General features: G+C 34.9%; 1 protein-coding gene across 3 annotated transcripts in view; it reads left to right on the top strand.

Moving 5' to 3' along the window:
* The window catches only part of LOC117334444 (zwei Ig domain protein zig-8-like), a 154,629-nt gene that overhangs the window by 104,624 nt on the left and 31,845 nt on the right, over window positions 1-18,160 (top strand). For all 3 annotated transcript variants that reach the window (XM_033894074.1, XM_033894075.1, XM_033894076.1), the window contains exon 2: window positions 17,031-17,146. In XM_033894074.1, coding sequence (XP_033749965.1) covers window positions 17,031-17,146 — 116 coding nt within the window. The remainder of the gene's footprint in view (window positions 1-17,030; window positions 17,147-18,160) is intronic.

An 18,160-nucleotide genomic window follows, 5' to 3' on the forward strand; every position in this document is an offset into this window, starting at 1 on the left:
GGATTTTCTTGCCATATAACCACGCTGATGCTTATTATTGGTCGAAATATTGACATTGAACGATTTTGATGTAAACCAGGACTCGTGCATGGAACCTCTGAACTCAAGACGGACATTTCTGTATCACCCTCAGGATTTATTTTTTTCTGGCTTTCGTGCTCATCCAGAGTTATCTTCCCTAACTACACTTCATTCTTTCTGTGACACTCCTTTAGGTGTCACCCCACTAGTACGAAGGTGTAACATTGACACCATTCACAGCACGTCAGATAATATTGCTTTTCTCGATGTTATATAAAATAGCGACATTAAATTGCTTGAACCTATATAATATAAGATGTGTTCGGTGCTTAGTAATATACCTTGTGATTCTGTTACCCAAACCTATATCTCATTTGCGAAGATTTATAAGGCGGGTGTCGTCGACGATTCAAAAGACGCTAATTCATTCGGAACACATGGTCTTATTTTTCTCCTTGACCAAACAGTTAAAAAGAACGAAGACAGTTTTTTTTTTAACAGCTCAAGAAATTTTATTGCCACAGAACATTTAACAATTTGGACTGCTGCCAGGGTTGAGGCCCTGGATTCAGTATCCTGACAAATATGTCCTCATGCTTGATTGCATCTCGCACATTGATTTCGCACATACATTCATACATACATGTATGTATGTAAGACAGTTTCTTTACAAACAATTGATACTGTGGTAATGATATATAAGTATATACATACAAACATCTGACACCAATGTGAAACATTGAAGAATCGGGATATTTAAATATATGAAGTGTTCGGATTAAGTTTTAAGAACACTTCGTCAACCACAGAAATGCATCGTTTGTAAAGGGTTTTGTGGTATTATAGTGAAGTTATGGTAAATGTGTATGATGGATGGATAGGTGTTTTTGTCGTGATACCATACAATCGTACCTGGAGAGAATTGTTTTTTTTTAATTGAAACAAAAAAATATTTTAAAATATTTTATTTACAATTATTGATATTGCTTTAGATTGTAAATATGAACTTCATTGTTTAACTTCGAGATGCCAGCATTATTGCTTAATAATGTGACTTATTGCTTTCAAGCGTTATACTTAAAACTTTATCTTAACGGTATCAACATATATACTCGCTGACTCATACGCCCTAACGTAAATGTGGAAAATATTTGCTTTTGTTTATTTTAATTTAATACCTGTTTTTTTTTACAATTAACACGGAGCCAAAATGACTAAAACAACAAAATAACAGCTTGGCGCCGCTCCCGATCTGCAAAATGATTTCAATGTAGAAAATTAATGTTGTTTCTTTCTTTTTCGAGGACACATTTACATTTTTAAATGTCACAATCACAATTTTAATTTTAATCTCAGTCATTACGCCCCTGGCCTATTTTTCGAAAATTGCAATTGGCCTTGAGCTGAATAACTTAAGAATTGTCGTTGGAAAGGAGAAGTAGTGTTAAGTTAACGGTAATAATATATATTTGATGCGATTAGGCGAACCCATAACACTTACTGTCTAGGCGACATTTTAAGAAAGACAAAACCTTGAACGTCTTGTCAATATCACATTAATTCAATACAGTGGTTTGATGGAATTATCTATGTAATAATAGTTTCGTTATAATGCTCATGAATGTTGAAAATATATTGAACGTTTGGTTTGTTTTTGTTTAACGTCCTATTAACAGCCAGGGTCATTTAAGGACGTACCAGGTTTTGGAGGTGGATGAAAGCCAGAGTACCCGGAGAAAAACCACCGGCCTACAGTCAGTACCTGGCAACTGCCCCACGTAGGTTTCGAACTCGCAACCCAGAGGTGGAGGGCTAGTGATAAAGTGTCGGGACACCTTGACCACTCGGCCACCGCGGCCCCTGATATATTGAACGTAACCATGATCGCATCAATATCTCCGGCAATTATCTTAAACGTCTCGATTTTAAATGCCAAGGTCAAAAACAATAAATGATTGTACAGTGTCGACATTATTAACATCACACTTCCGATGATCCAAACATAAAAAAACACATTTCCGATAGTCATTTAAAGGTCTTCTTCGAACTAGAATCCATATATATCGAACACTAGTGTATTGTGATTGATAGCGTGAAAGAATGTGTTCTGCCTCATTGTTTGACTTACAGGCATTATTATCAATCGCTGTATAGTCTGATATGCAGTTATTAACAGTGTCGTTATTGTCTAGTCTGTAGTAATAACCGATGAGTTTCGAATGACATCATTTAGCATACATTCTATAGTGTTTCGTCTGTAGTAACAACCAAAGAGTTTCGAAATACATCAAAGGGCAAATGTTCTATAGTGTCTAGTGTACATTAATAACCAAGGGGTTTCGAAAGACACTAGGCACACCTTCTATAACGGCTAGACGCATAACAATGAGTTTCGAATGGCATGACCCTGTGCATACCTTATGTAATACTTTTGGTTTGGTTTGTTTTTATTTAACGTCCTATTAACAGCCAGGGTCATTTAAGGACGTGCCGGGTTTTGGAGGTGGAGGAAAGCCGCAGTACCCGAAGAAAAACCACCGGCCTACAGTCAGTACCTGGCAAATGCCCCACGTAGGTTTCGAACTCGCAACCCAGAGGTGGAGGGCTAGTGATAAAGTGTCGGGACACCTTAACCACTCGGCCACCGCGGTCCCAAATAATACAAGTTCATAGTAATGCCAAATGTGATACGAATAACACTATAGAAGACATACCTTCTGCAATACCTTTGTACAGCAATAAACAATGTGTTACGGAGGGTGCTACACAAGGCAAGTCTCGTTCAACCAGACGCTTGATAACGACGCATTCTTCGTCGTGTGTCATAGCATGCAACCGATCAAAAGAAGTGTTATTGAACGAAACTTAATACAAGATATCTTCCATAACACTAATTTGTAGTAATGGCCAATCCTTTGAACATATATCGAGTTTATATTACCGAACGAGACTTTATTTTCCGAAGACATGATGTTTGCTAATTAATTAAAAATTGAAAATTGTTTTTCCTGCAAAAAACAACATTTTCAAAATGGAAAAAGTCTTGTTTAAGGATCTTTACCTAAATTAAGCAGCTGTTAAGAATGCTCACGACTGTTAATAATTTCAAAGACATCCTCGTGTCACCTTCTCTCTGCAGGGGTATTTTTTTCTTAAGATAAAATCCGAGAAATACGTTTTAGGAAACCTTAGCATAGCTCGTGCAAACAGCTCAAGCAACTCAAACAATTTTCAAAATGTAAATATGACCTAAAAACAAGGTCAATAGTGGACTTAACAATCGCATCAAGTTCTGTTAGAAATGCCGATAGTGTTTGATTGGGTTTTTTATTTTAAAATATCAATTAAAAAGAAAAAGATGTATCCCCTTGACCTTGAGTGCAGATCAAGGTCATTCAATTCTAGCACACATTTTGGTCAATGTTAATGAGAAGACGAGTTTAACATGGTAGATATTTATCCCAGCATCAGTTATCCTCTATACCCCGAAATCATGACCCTGGGCCTGTAAGTAATCCATAATAAGTTAAAAATGTAAGCGAAGGACGAACCATGGATGACCTTAAGATATGACAAGCTACTGCGACATGTGTGGTTATCCCTGTCTGGGCTATTTTCTTCAGTCTGTCTAGTTTAGGTTAGCTTTTTAGGAATAATTGATACCCGCCTACATAGGTTTTCGGGTTAAAAATAAATGTGATCACCAAACTACATACAGGCGTAACCTCTTCAGGGAGCATTTTTATTGATTATTCTGTTTATAGTTTGATTTTGATTTTTGATTTTTTTTTTTTTTTTTTTTTTTTTTATATAACAACTGGACATATCTATGCACAATATGATATGTTTCAAAATGACAATTGAAAATTATAAAGTAAAGCATAATTTAAACATAACAAAAGACACGTTATACTTTTATGTTTACAGTAGTTTAATAGCAAACCAAACATTGAATGATCTGTATTTGTTCTATGAAAGACTGATTTTGCTCCGTCGTTCCCTTCTTTGCCCTCTCCTTTTAAATATCATAAATGATAACAAAGAAAACTGCGTTTTAGGAAAGGTTTAAAGAAAACTATGATATATATATATTAGAATTTTAAAAATCCAAACTGATCCGTTGGACATTTTGGTTTTTCAGATCACTCTCTAAATTATATTTGTACAACTAAAAACCGAGGGCAAACAACATGTGAAGTTTTAGAAATATTACGAAGGGAACTCATAACTCATGAACGGCAGATGCCCTTTCATACTCGGAAAAATACGTCATCAAACACAATAATCTACCATTGATTACAGACGTACTAGATATTCCAGTCGCTCATGACAGAAACAGCACAATGACAGTTAAGCTGGTTTTGGAAATACATCAGAATAAAAAAACCTCTCCCTTGTACATAAATATAGGTATCAATATTTGTTTTCGAAGTTCCTGTTAAAAGCATGTCGGGGTCCTTAGGCTTATAAGAAGATGGATATTTAATGGTCAAATAATTTAACATTACATATAATCAGTCATTTATGCATTGTTTTAAGATACAATTCATTCCATTTGCAATAGATCATATGAATTTTATAAAAGTTATTGTTGTTTAAATTAGCTTATGATTTCGTATGATTTTTTTGCTATTGACACTAGCTATATTAAAGAAGCTTATATTTTCACCCTCCTAACACAGTGAATGGAGACAAAAGATCTAAAAATACTAAGGTCTTTCATGAAATAATTTGAGTATTGGTATAAAATCTGTTGTAATTAGCGATCAAATGAAGTAATAATGTACAAGTGAAACATTACGGAAAAGGGATCTCCTTGTGCCATGCCTACATTTGTTTTTTAATCCGGATTACAGGCCCTATTCGACTTTGCAACATCAAAATGAGAAAAAAATTATGAATATTTTCATGAGGCAACTAATCATTATTATTACAACTCAAAGTTAAAAAGAAACTTGGGCTGTGGGCTGTTTTTATTCGATTTCTTGATAATCACTTATTTGTTTGCCCTTTACCGGTGTTTTTGTTTAACGTCCTATTAACAGCCAGGGTCATTTAAGGTCGTACCAGGTTTTGGAGGTGGAGGAAAGCCGGAGTACCCGAAGAAAAACCACCGGCCTACGGTCAGTACCTTGCAACTACCCCACGTAGGTTTCGAACTCGTAACCCAGAGGTGGAGGGCTAGTGATAAAGTGTCGGGACACCTTAACCACTCGGCCACCGCGGCCCCTTTTGTCGTAATAAGCTATTTGTTATTTGACAATTGCGACAAAACGTGGAACGTTTTCAGGCAAATTAAACGTCTTCATTTCCAAAATTATTACAGTTTGTAAAGCTAACATTGTTCGACACGTTTAGTTTATTAAAACTGAACAGAGGTTGCCGACTTCATTATCAAAAACTAAGAAGGAATAACAACTATCATGTAGAAAATGGACTCTAATTAGTTTCCAGACAATTGAAAACTTGACGGTACTCTAGAACGGAACATAAACACAAAAGGATGAATATGAATCAAAGTTCTTCGAATACGGAATATGAACCAGGAATAAAAACAAAATGTTAGAGACAAACAAATGCTAACAAATAGGTGATAATTAATAATGTTCCTCAAGGGCATCCGTGACTGATGCCGGTACATTGGAGTTAAGTCGCAGACATAATTGGAGTAATGATTACTTATTGCATTGAGTTAGATACACGTGTGAAGGCCACTTGTCTTCATTTTGGTTGTGTTTTAAATAGCATAAGTGTTGAATTGGTTTTAAAGCAATTATAAGGAAAGGAAACCCATCAAATATTGATTCATTTGCTACAAACAATATGTATTGGCGATACATGCCACAGTTGGTGAAAACATTTTGTAATAAAAACAATGACAAGGATTATAAACCGACCCAATATTCACATGTTTTTAGTTGCATCGTATCTTTCTTTATTCGGCCTTCAAATATCTTATACAATTTTTTGATTGCTGTAGAAGTTTTTATATCGCCGCCTCTTCCGTGCAGGTTTAAACTATTTTCTACGGAGAAGTGTATTTCTGAAGTGATGCAAACACCGGGAATATAATTTGATTGAATTAACTTTCGTGGAATTTGGAGCTAATTCAATGTTAGGCCATTTCAGTTATTCATTAACTGATAATTTTGATTAATGCTCTCTGTACCTAATAGTTATCAACAAAAAAATAAAATAATCAACCAATTACCAGGAAGTTTTCTTCTATAATGAATCATACATTTTCAAAAATATGTATCAGTGAATTAGTTAAAACGAATATTTAAGTATTAAAACGAAAAATCACGTTTATTGAACTTTCATAATTTATCAAAGCAAGGGTACATGCGAGGTTGAAGTTGTAGGTTATCAATGATATACATAGTATATAAACACTTACTACCAATTACTACACTATGAATACAGATGGTCAATATGTATATATAAATCAATATAATATGTATGAGTAATTTCATCTCATTATCCTTTATTATCAGTTTTTAGTAAATAATAAATGTTTTGTCACCCTCTTTAAGGATGGCCTTATTCACTCAATACAGTTGTTGGGTTGTTTCTTGTAAGTGTGTAGATGCATTAAGTATATTATAGAATACAGCATACTTTCAACAAATCAAGACACCAAACATAAATACAAAAGTATTCATCAGCTATGCAATACACCAACAATTTTGTATGTAGACATACCAATGAATCCTGCATGCATAACTACTAATATACACTAGATATATACATATATACCCAATGCATACACATGGTATGTAATAATAGTTGAAACAGACACCGTAGTCATGTAATGGCATGGGAAACAGCTCCTGCTTGTGTATAGAGCTAATGTCTCGTCGTCAACTCTTGAACAGCATTACGTGTACAAGCATGCGAGGACCGCTACTGTTCGTGATCCTAGCATTGCACACAATAGAAGTATTTGTCAAACAACGAAGGTTATATGTAAACATTGGCATCCAACACAAAGTCATGTCATCGCACGAAGCATACTGACGTGGTAAAGCAAAGCAATGGCAGGCCGTCGAGAATTCCAAACGAGCCAGAACAAACCTCTGGTACAGGGGATCTCATATAGATATTACAATCTGCGAATATTACACAATATACACCTTATAGTACATTGCAAGCCTCTATGATCAAACATAAAAGGTTCCTGTAAATGTCCATTTATATTGTCTGGATCACAGACTGCACTTGCGGACACAGTGCTTGGTGTTTACGTCACCGAGAAAAGGTTTCATCCTGGGCGTTTACAAACGCTATTGATTCACTTGCCAATATACAAAATTTAGAAACCGATTACGTCTAAATGTGGCTCTTTAAATATAAACTTTCCAAATGCAAATTCAACCTTTAAAAAGAAACTCTCTATTAGGTTTAACATTGAGACGAGCTATTTATACTGAGGTTTTATATAGTTTAGGTTGTCAAACGGTCTGAAAGCACTGGATGCGAATATCTCCTATTAAATGCATTAATTATCTATTTTCCGTTTACAAGTCATACAAAAACACGAACGTTGATAAACGAGCCCGTCAAGATATGACGGAGGATCAACAACGAAACTCATTCGCCTCTGCATTTTGCACGTGGTTACGTGGTTGTAAATATCCTCACTCTTGGTCATATTCGCCAGTCACGTGACTCACTCGGTCGTACTTGGCGCAATCTGGTCGTGTCTGCCAGGTGAATTGTTTTGTTTAGTTTTCACGATATATTATCGACATATTTATTGTTTATTTCGCGTTCAGACCTTCCCTGTTCGTACAGCACAGTTCTGACCTTCAACATCCGACCTCTTCACTCTACTTTATCACTATGTTAACCTTCACTCATATCCTCTCCCTGAACAATAGTCTCGAATGATGTTTTTTAGGTAATGTAATGACGGCTTTAACCGATTTCATTGTTACGTTATCGTTCACCTGAGCGATTATATAGCGTTGGCAGTTCACAAATATATAGACGCTTCATTGTGCCATGGGGCCCTGTAACAAAATTCCCATATAATCAAGGAACTTATTAGTTTGTATTATCGAATCAAGTCGGTGCTTCTAATGTCATCAACGACATTCAAATTTGCATTACGCATCATAGCAGCTACTTTTTATGTCACGACTACATCTCATTACATTTGTATGAACCTATGATTATTGTAGATTCTCGCCGGCGTGTTGCATTTCATTCTGGAAACCTTACAGACTTTGGTATATAGAGCCGTATTGGCACGCATCACGTACGGGTATATATGTTACTACTTTTATGGACACGATTCTCCTAAACACACGCACACAGTGTATAACATATTGATTGTGATTGAAAATAGAGCAAATATACGTCATACATCTGTAAAACTCTGACATCATATCAGACTAAGTAAAAAAGAAACATCTGGAATAAAAAAAAATACACACTTACCAAATTAGTTATGTCAGTTTTGCAACCACAGGTTACGGGAGACTGGACTCATTTTAAAGCTGATTTTTTATTGCTGAATGACAGTTTCACTTCTGTTTTTTATTCTATCGAGAACATAACTGATAAGTGTGAAATAGCATATATCATTTTACAAGTATGATATAGCGGCTGTCTTCTTCTGAATGCATTATATTCCACACGAAATGTATCCATACGTTAAATAAATTATCAATGAAATAATAACTACAGTAAGGACAAGTAAATTGGAAAAATTGTCAAGGCACCAGGATTTTTTTTTTATCAACGCACAAAAATATCTTACAAACAAATACATCACAATCATAGAACACGAAACAAAGTCACATAGCTTAAGCTTTTCCGCGAACAATAGGGTGCAAGTAATGTTGACATTTGGCTACAAATTCTTCCGGCCAATCGAATTTCCTTAATAGTCAGTCAGAGCTAGTTATAGGTATTAAAATAGATCCAGATATTATATTGACCTCCATGAGAACGATCACTGCCCGAACAGTCATTGTGAGTAAAGGAAATTGTATACAAAGCCAAAACATTTCGGAATAAAGTCAGATTTAAGCATACCGACAATCTTACAAAACAAACTAGTTCAGAAGATTTTTCTTTTGTATATACCTTTTTATTTATACTTTCAAGCCTATATTTGTCAACTTAATGCTGGAAACTAAATATTGACCTGTTTCAAATTCCCAATGAAAAATAATTAATATAGTAATAATAAAAACATATCAAATCCCAGTAATTGGTAATTTTTAGGTAAGATCCTGAGACTTGTTGTACGGTAGTAGATGGTGTTGTATGCCATGTACTTTTACTGTATATTTCTGTTACAAGTTTCTTGATGTTTATTACCTGGAACTAATACGCCAGTGTCTCAGTAGTGACCAGCTGTTAACGTGATGAAGCCTAGAGCACACAAACAGCGTCTCGCCAAATAAACGTCTATTTTGGGATCACCTTACCTCTATTAAAACGAGTTGTATTAGGCATCTTGATGTAGCCGCCATATTGACATTAACATGGTGAACAAGGACCGAGACACAAGATGTTTCCAATTAATGAATGTTGAATTGTCTCGGGAAATTTACCTGATATAGCATTCCGAGAGAGTTTCGGTAATATAGAGTGGAGTTACTGAGTAATGACAATTCCAATGTTGTATTTTCTGAGATATTGAGTGTCAGCTAAAATATTGGCAACGGCTGAAGGTATTATTTATTAACTTGATTTCAAATGAACTTAAGTTTTTTTTTTATTTGCGTTATTACCTGAAATTCGGCCGAAAAACCGGAATGATACCTACATAGTAACGATACGTAAGTGGAATTAGGTGCCGTATAAAAGCATCGTTGCATCGACTGATAAAATAAATCATAGGTACATGAATGAATCAAGAACGGAGTTTGTTTTGCATTCCCGAGTTCTCAAAACTGCTAGTTAAATGATGCATTACTTGTAACTACACGGGACCTTTAAACCTGGTTATGTCACTATACGGACTAGGGTTTAAGGTAATTATAAGGTTTACAAAGTAAGTAATCAGTAGTAGACACAAAAAACAATAAGCTATATATATGTATGTATATATGATGTACACTGTATTAGTTATAGCGAATACATTACACCTACTGAAGATGTTTCTAATTAGCACACCTACAGTCCATTGTTCTCAACGTTCGGTCATTTACCCCTTTCTGGTGTGTGTATTGTTGATACTTTTTACTTAACTTGTACGACGACCCTTCACATGGATTCTAATGAATCATTAGGATAATTCAATAATTTTCAAACACAATGATGATTCATGTTAACGATATGTGTTCAATGTGTTAAAACCTGATAAAATATGTGTAATATCAACATAATAGTTCGTGTATCTATTTATGTTTGCGATGATCCTGGGGTATGTTTTGCTTGGGAAGATACAGTTATGCTGAAAGAGTTCACCAAGAGGATATGTAAAAATAACACTGATTTGCTTACTGAAAAAGCAAAGCGGAATGCGAGCTACGAGATAAATTAATACATTCTATCACAGTTATGCTAGTTCTTTAGTGATCGGTATTTCATTAAGTAGAACGTTTCTGTTGGTTATTAGAGAGGTATCTCTGACTTGTCCCTGTTATGAACATAATAATATGAAGGAAAATGAAATAGCATTTGTGCCGGCGGTAACATCATCAACTATCACATTCCTTGTTAAGAAAACTCACACCGTTTCAAATTGTTCAACGTTGATAATGGAAAGTTTTGGAGTTTAAAACAAGAGAATAAAAATGTTAGAAGACGGTAGACGGTAAATCAAGGTGTAACCTGAACTATCCTGTTCTCTTTATAGTTAATTTTAGTATTGAAATGATTACGTTGTTTTGGTAAATGATCTAATTTCAAAACTTTTGAGGCAATGAAACAAGCAAAATCAAATTACAATATTTGTTAACATACTTTTTTTTTAACAAAATAATTGATAGTTATTTTTAATCAACCAAAAACCTTCTATGTATTTTTGCGCCCTTGGCATTTACTGTACCAACTGTATGTATCACCTGTCGTTGAACCGCTAGCATGTTCACGGGCATATTTATACGCTGCAAATGTAATTAGCTTGTGTTCTGTGAGGAATGTCCATTTCCTCGCTTCCATTCATAGTCCATACCCTTACCACACATGCTGGACATGCCAGTACATGTTTAAGTACAGCTAAATCCATCGACGAACATGTGGAAACCTTTCACCGCCCGGGTTTGAATGACGTGCCGTTCTGTGTACTTTTTGTCAATGTCATTCGTTTGGAATTATAGACTGTTGGTTGCGTAGTCACAGCACCACGTGCGGCTAGCAGACATTTTCTACGGAAACGTATTGAAGTCAACGTATTCGGAGGGGGAAAATATATCAATAATATTATTGATTATTTCATGTACTGGAATTTTCGTAATCTTACTTTCTGATCTGGTGCCACACATAATATCCAGTTTTGAAGACCATTAAATGTATGGATGTCAAGTCGGAGCGCACCAAAATTAGCTCAATGATAAATGGTGTGCTGGATATGTAACTATTGAAATAACTATTTTTAAGTCTTCTTTTTTCGATCTGATTATTGAATAACGTCTTAAAACGACATCAGCACCACGCCATCCGTAGACCATTATCGTGATTCACACTGCTGATTGATATAAGTATGTCTGTACGTCACACAGCAAGCAATGTTTTTATTAAGTGTGTGCGTCGCGGTTATTTCGGCAATTTTATCTACCTCGCCCATCAAAACTAGCACCGTGTAATATTTTCCGACGTACTTTCAACACTATGGATGAAAAGACAAAATAGAGAGACAAAATTAATGCCATCAAGAAATGACCTCATAAACGAAGGAAAGTAACTCGTAACGAAATATTTTCAAAAAGTAACTATTATGTAATCGATGAATAATGAATTAAAACACTAAAGAGTATAATTGGTATGGAAATCACCTATGTACCTGCCTCGGCTTCCATAGTTAGGAGGATTGATGAACACATCTCTATCGTGTGTTTTGTATGTGTCTGGGCGGTACACGCTACATTTTGTAAATAAGCATTAATGAAGGCATTAGTCGAACCTTCGGGAGGAGGTGGCCACAGGTGTTTTCTACATGGGGATACCGCGCCGGTGTCCGTCACCCGTAACTTGAACTCTTCCTAGCTACATACCAAGCTAGCAGCAGGAGTTACGCGTCCAAAAACAATACCAAAGCTCTTTAGTGTTAACGCTGTTTTGTGTTAAATGTTTTAAGCGACTGCTAACCGACTGTGACATTCATTCTCCTTCCGATAGAGTTCTGTACAAAGAAACCGGTGAAATTTTCTGTGTGAAGAGTAAAACTGTCTTGGATGATTAAGTCAGCTGTGAAGCAGAAGATCACAGATGCATTTATCATAGCAAACAATAATTGTTATAGAACCCTATACAACTCTTGATAGAGAGTACACAAATGACAAACTACAAAGACGTAGTGGTGCTTGTTATTTAACAAGACCACAGGTCGGGACAACCAAATAGTATAGCAGAATTACAATGGTGTTATCAGAAATTTCTGCAATAATTTTTACACGTAGATAATTACTAAATAATTATATTCTAATTAAAATATGCCTTTTCAGTTGTAAAAAGAAGCATAATAGCGCAGCGTGTTAAATGTTTCTATTTGTAAGATTTTATGTTAGATTGTTTATCGTTTGAAAAAGAATATTATATCAATACCTCACGATATTGTATATATCTATAGTGTAAACCGTACAAAGAATGACGCATATTCTAAGATTAATAATACAACAATACAACGCCTAAAGCCAAATATAATACCGCTTCTGTATATCATCAATATCACCACTCTTTGTCAAAGAACAATGAAATCATTTTATAAAATATCAATTCCATTCATCTTCCATGTCAACCACAAAAGTCAAATGGCGATGTTTGTATTCGATTTAGATAGTATGTGTATGAATAATGGACTATTTTTGGAAATGATTCAGTATCTCACATAAGAGTCTGATCTGGTTACAGTTCAAAATGTAATTAACCTCGGGAAATATCTTTTCTTAATATTTCCAGAGAGAAACATTTATAAAATAATTTTTTTTGTGTTATAATTGTTCATGATCTCGGGTGACACATTTCTGTCCTCTACCTATTTTATGGAACATCCGTGTCACTTAGCCAGACGTTTTGTTCCTGACGTCACGTCTCCTACATGGACGTGGTAAATGTGAATTCCTGAACAAACAGAGAATTCCATTAAAGTGAAAGATCCTAGTGGAATCTCATTTGCAATCACACATCACCGTGGTGGCAGTTGAAGCGTTGCAGAATTCTAAAATCCTTTCTTTCCTGGTTTTCCCATATGGACATCTTTTTTTAGAAGTATTTGCTTTGTAACTTTCCGTCTACACGCCTTTATCAGAGTCTTTGATTTCCCACGTTAGTAATAAAATATGTCCACACACTTAACCAAGTTAGTACCGTCATTATGTAGGAACTCTAAGTCACATGCTACCAATTTTGGTCGGTCACTAGTTTGATCTCTATCAAGCTGAATGGTTACTGCTCACACAGGACAAAACAAAATACAAAGTTAATGTGGTTTGTTCCTCCGGGTAACGAAATGTTTGAAAAAGTATCGTCGACGTCTGTTGAGTTTAATGAAAAGCGATGTTTCGAAGATGTTTGAATACAATTGAGAAATGCTGCAAGACTTCATAGACAATAATACTGCTCTCGAACAAAAATAACTAAATCATTTTATAATATAACGCATGAGTTCCCGCTTTGATAGTCGTTTCTGAGAATATGAGACGCGCGTCGAGAATCATCTCCATGTTAGTCATACTGATTCTCGCGAGAATCGCGATGCTCTGACTAATTTATATTTTTTGGTAATTCTTTCCCAATGAGATACTATATCAAAACAAAAAGAGGTTAACATGAAAATGAAAACTATGTTGATCCATCTCCAGAGTTCCATTGTTAAATTTTAATGATATGTGCCATAGCCTTCCCGTGGTAGGTGCTCTGCATTGTCACTGTATAACCTTTCAAAACAAAATGAAAAAGTTATCAGATCATTACTCTTCCATAACTCCCATTGGTGTAATATTAATTGTAAGTATTCGGCCTTTCTGGCTCCCTCGTCCTCAATATGAATGACTTCAGATATATTATTTAAGACAGATGCGTGTCCATTTGTTTTGAGAGTATGTTTTTATCCCTTTGTTATGGTAATCTAAAACGAAGCATTGTTTTCCTTAAACTTCCATTTATATATTGAATGCATACGTATGAACTTGTTATTTATTACATAATGGGTATTTGTTGTCGCGCGTAAAGCACGTGAGGCTATAGATGCGTGATCCATTCCCAGCGGCAGTCACATTATGTGTCAACCCTCCATATATCAGGATAACTGATCGTGTGTGGAAGTCTCAAATATGACCATATTCAAACACGTGTGGAATGGATGGCATTTGGTGCTTACTTTAAGTGATTTTTGTTCCATGTGCTGACCCAAAGTACTACTATTTATGACAATTGTGTCACCACTACACATAAACATTGTTTATACGATTCAGACGAGACTTTTTCATTTATCAATCCTTTTTCATTTGTCTTTTTCTGAGGCAGGGTAAACATTGTTGGTTTGTACTAGAAAGCGTTAACGTAGCTCAACACATTTTTATCATTATATTGTCTGCCAGATTCATAAAGCTATCGTTGTCTTCTGTACTTTTCGTGTGTATATCTTTCGTGTCAGGTCCATTTCATGACAGAAATGACAATTAGAAGTAAATTGAGACTAAGTGTAAATATGTTTAAGTGGAAATTATATTACTTACATCAAAACGTATTATATACATATATATGTATATAGCATAGTAACACAAATGATGAAGGAAGACAACTTTATGACTCGTGCACTAACCGGGTCTCAAACTCTACGGTACTCAATCCCCTAGAAAGATATAACAAAAACAGCTTATACCACTGCGCCATGTCAAATTTCTTAAAACAGAGCATTTCAATGGCGCAGTGATGGTCGGTCCGATACCTAGACATGAACATAGCGACAAGTCGTCAATTAGATGATATGAATACCTGGATGATCGTAATATATATACATGTACATGTATGAATGCGAATTGTACACATATCATAAACATTCATCACAGTACAACTACAACAGGGAAATTCAAATCTTCACTTTCGGATCAACAACACAAAGTTCATATGGTAAATCAATCTGATAACTAGATATATGAACATAGTAACACAAATGACGAAGGAAGACAACTTCATGACTCTAGCCTTGATATATGTATATGTATCATCTCACTTGGTTAAAAAAACACACAATTATCATGCAATGCAGAATCCGGTACTCTCATTCGGTGATGATGCACGCTTTATTACTGTACATAACCTTAAGACCCTGGAATTATTCACTAGTTTTCTTTTATAAAAAAGTTCATTGCAGCACATCATTAGTTAAAATTTATCTGTACACACAAAATCCCAGGACAATTTTAAAATATGTTAGCATTGCCTTTGATTATCTGTTTGGGAACGAACAATGAGAAATTATTCTGGTGACATCACGGCATTTTCAATACACATAACGTCAGCTTTGGTGATTCCGTTTCGAGGTGCAGGTCCCAAGACAGCCCTGTTCATGCTATATGTGTCGCCACTCCACATAAATACTGTTAAATGAATCCAGTAAATAAATAATGTGAATTGACGATAAAGTTCCCTGAGTGTGTAACATCCTTTTTGTTACAATAAAACGGAGCACGTGTCTACCCAATTATAAATGATATAAATAGGCTGTCTGATATGGTTCGATCACCATCAATATAATATTAATGATTCCTTCAGTTAGCAACTCATATTCGTGAACCAGGGAAGGGCATGGCGACACACAGCAAATATCTTGATTAATTTTACGTTGCTTGATAATTGATTGTGTCACGAAATTGATTGTGTCATGAAAGTATTATAAAAACATACTATGTTTTTCACAATGATTTATATCTTAATATCCGCGGTGGTAGACAATTCTAGTATTCTATAATAAAATATGTCATCGCTCTACATATTCGGCGCAAATGTCCCATAAAAGGTTTTGCATCAGTACTCACTTTATCGAGGGATCTGAAATATAACTCGCATGTCTGGAAACCTTAGTGGAATGTTGAAACTCGTTCAATGGAGGTATTGGACCGATATACACATGCGATGTGCCTGTAGTAAAACACGTTTTTATATACGTTAACATACAACCAGGAAAGTATAGGCAGTATAAATGTGTAATAAACATATTGCAGGTGGTTGACATTGCTGTTGGAATTTTGTCCCATAGGTTTGCTTTAACATGTATGTTACGGTTTAATTTATTTATAAAGTGACACTGAACAAAAACACATACGTCTTTGACCTCCTTTAAAACTCCAATATACACTATTATTAGATCTATTGAAGATTTTTCCAAATAGATTTTGACATCTCTGTCGATCTATTTTTGTTTCCTCACTTCAAGGTGTTAATATTTTAGGACCTCGGTATGAATAAAGAGACCTAGTAGGACAAAGCAGCTGCATAATGCAGGTTGATTATTTTTTTGCTTAATTGTATCTGTTGTTTGAATGGGTATTTTGTACAATACTTTGATGGATACAAATGCATAACAAAGCGGAGGAAATTATGTTGATCGAGTATATTAGGGCAGTTGAAGATAGTAGACTTAAATTATTGGCTGCAGATACCTGTATTAATACAGCTGCAGGCAAAGAATGCTAGCAACCATTATCTTATAGATCATTATACGCATTATTTACGATAACATCTTGATCATTTATTAAATACAGATAAATCAGTATATTTCAATTGATTTTAATATTATGATCCTCTGCTGTTACATAAGTATATTTTGTATCACTATTCAGTACACGAGTATATTTATTAACATGATTGTACGTTGTGTTTTTCAGGTTACGAAAGGGTAGCGAAAGTCCCCAGATTCAAGTTTGTAGAAACCAATTTAACCTACGTCCAAGGAGAAATGGCGGTATTGAAGTGTGCAGTGGAAAATTTGGGGACAAAATCGGTAAGCATAATTAAAACCTGTATATAACCCCTTCAATGGCACTATTTTAATATGTAAATATATGGATTAATAGTAATATAATCTGTCGAACAAGTGTTCGTATTGTTCTTTTTGTGTAATATTTTGTCGGAGTGCTCGGTTGTGTGAAAGTCATTTAGATATAATCAAAATTATGAACAGTAACATTATAGCTAATATCGGGCTTAACTACTGCACGTATGCCCTCGTTATTTGCGTTTGTTGTGTATTTTACATCATATTTCAATTCCTTAAGATATGCAAATTTACTCATGTACATACATTTTTACTGTTTACAAACTAATTACGCTAACTGTACTTAGGTAAAAATAAGCAATCCAAGCTCTCACAAAGAGGTATGAGTTAATTACAATGGAACCTGCGGGCATTAACTGGCATTAATTAGCAAAAACCCAAATATATAATTCTCGATAATGACGCCGACGTACATGTAACAGTCTTTCGTGTTTAGAATTGGAATGATGTAGATAAAATGGAAATTTATATAAACTATACTGTACTCTAGAATAGAACCGTGTCTTAAAGAGAATGCATATCACATGTATGCACGTGCACTCTGTTACAAACTGATGTGATGATTAAAGAATACACCCTAATCAAAATTTAACGTACAATAATAATGTAAATCTCTAACACAGTATCGAGATCTAACCAGCTACTACCGATATTGATTTGCTTAATCACAAAACAACGTTGTTTTGCTTGTACTTTGTTAGATTAACACTAATCTAAGTTAACTTCAAAAACATGTTCCTCCAAACAAACGTTCTATAAGACACTCCTTAAATTTCCATACTGATCTAGTATCATCAATTTTAGATTCACTTTATCTAAACAAGGGTACGCAATATGTTATTAGAAGGGATTATAACAAATCATTGGTTTGTTCAATCCTTCATGCTTACAGGTTGTAGATACACCCTCGTGGATGTGTGTCTTCGAGGTTTAACTTGTTTCTCGCGTTTTAATTCATTT

This window comes from Pecten maximus, chromosome 9 (assembly GCF_902652985.1).
Source record: "Pecten maximus chromosome 9, xPecMax1.1, whole genome shotgun sequence".
NCBI classification, from domain to species: Eukaryota; Metazoa; Mollusca; class Bivalvia; order Pectinida; family Pectinidae; genus Pecten; species Pecten maximus.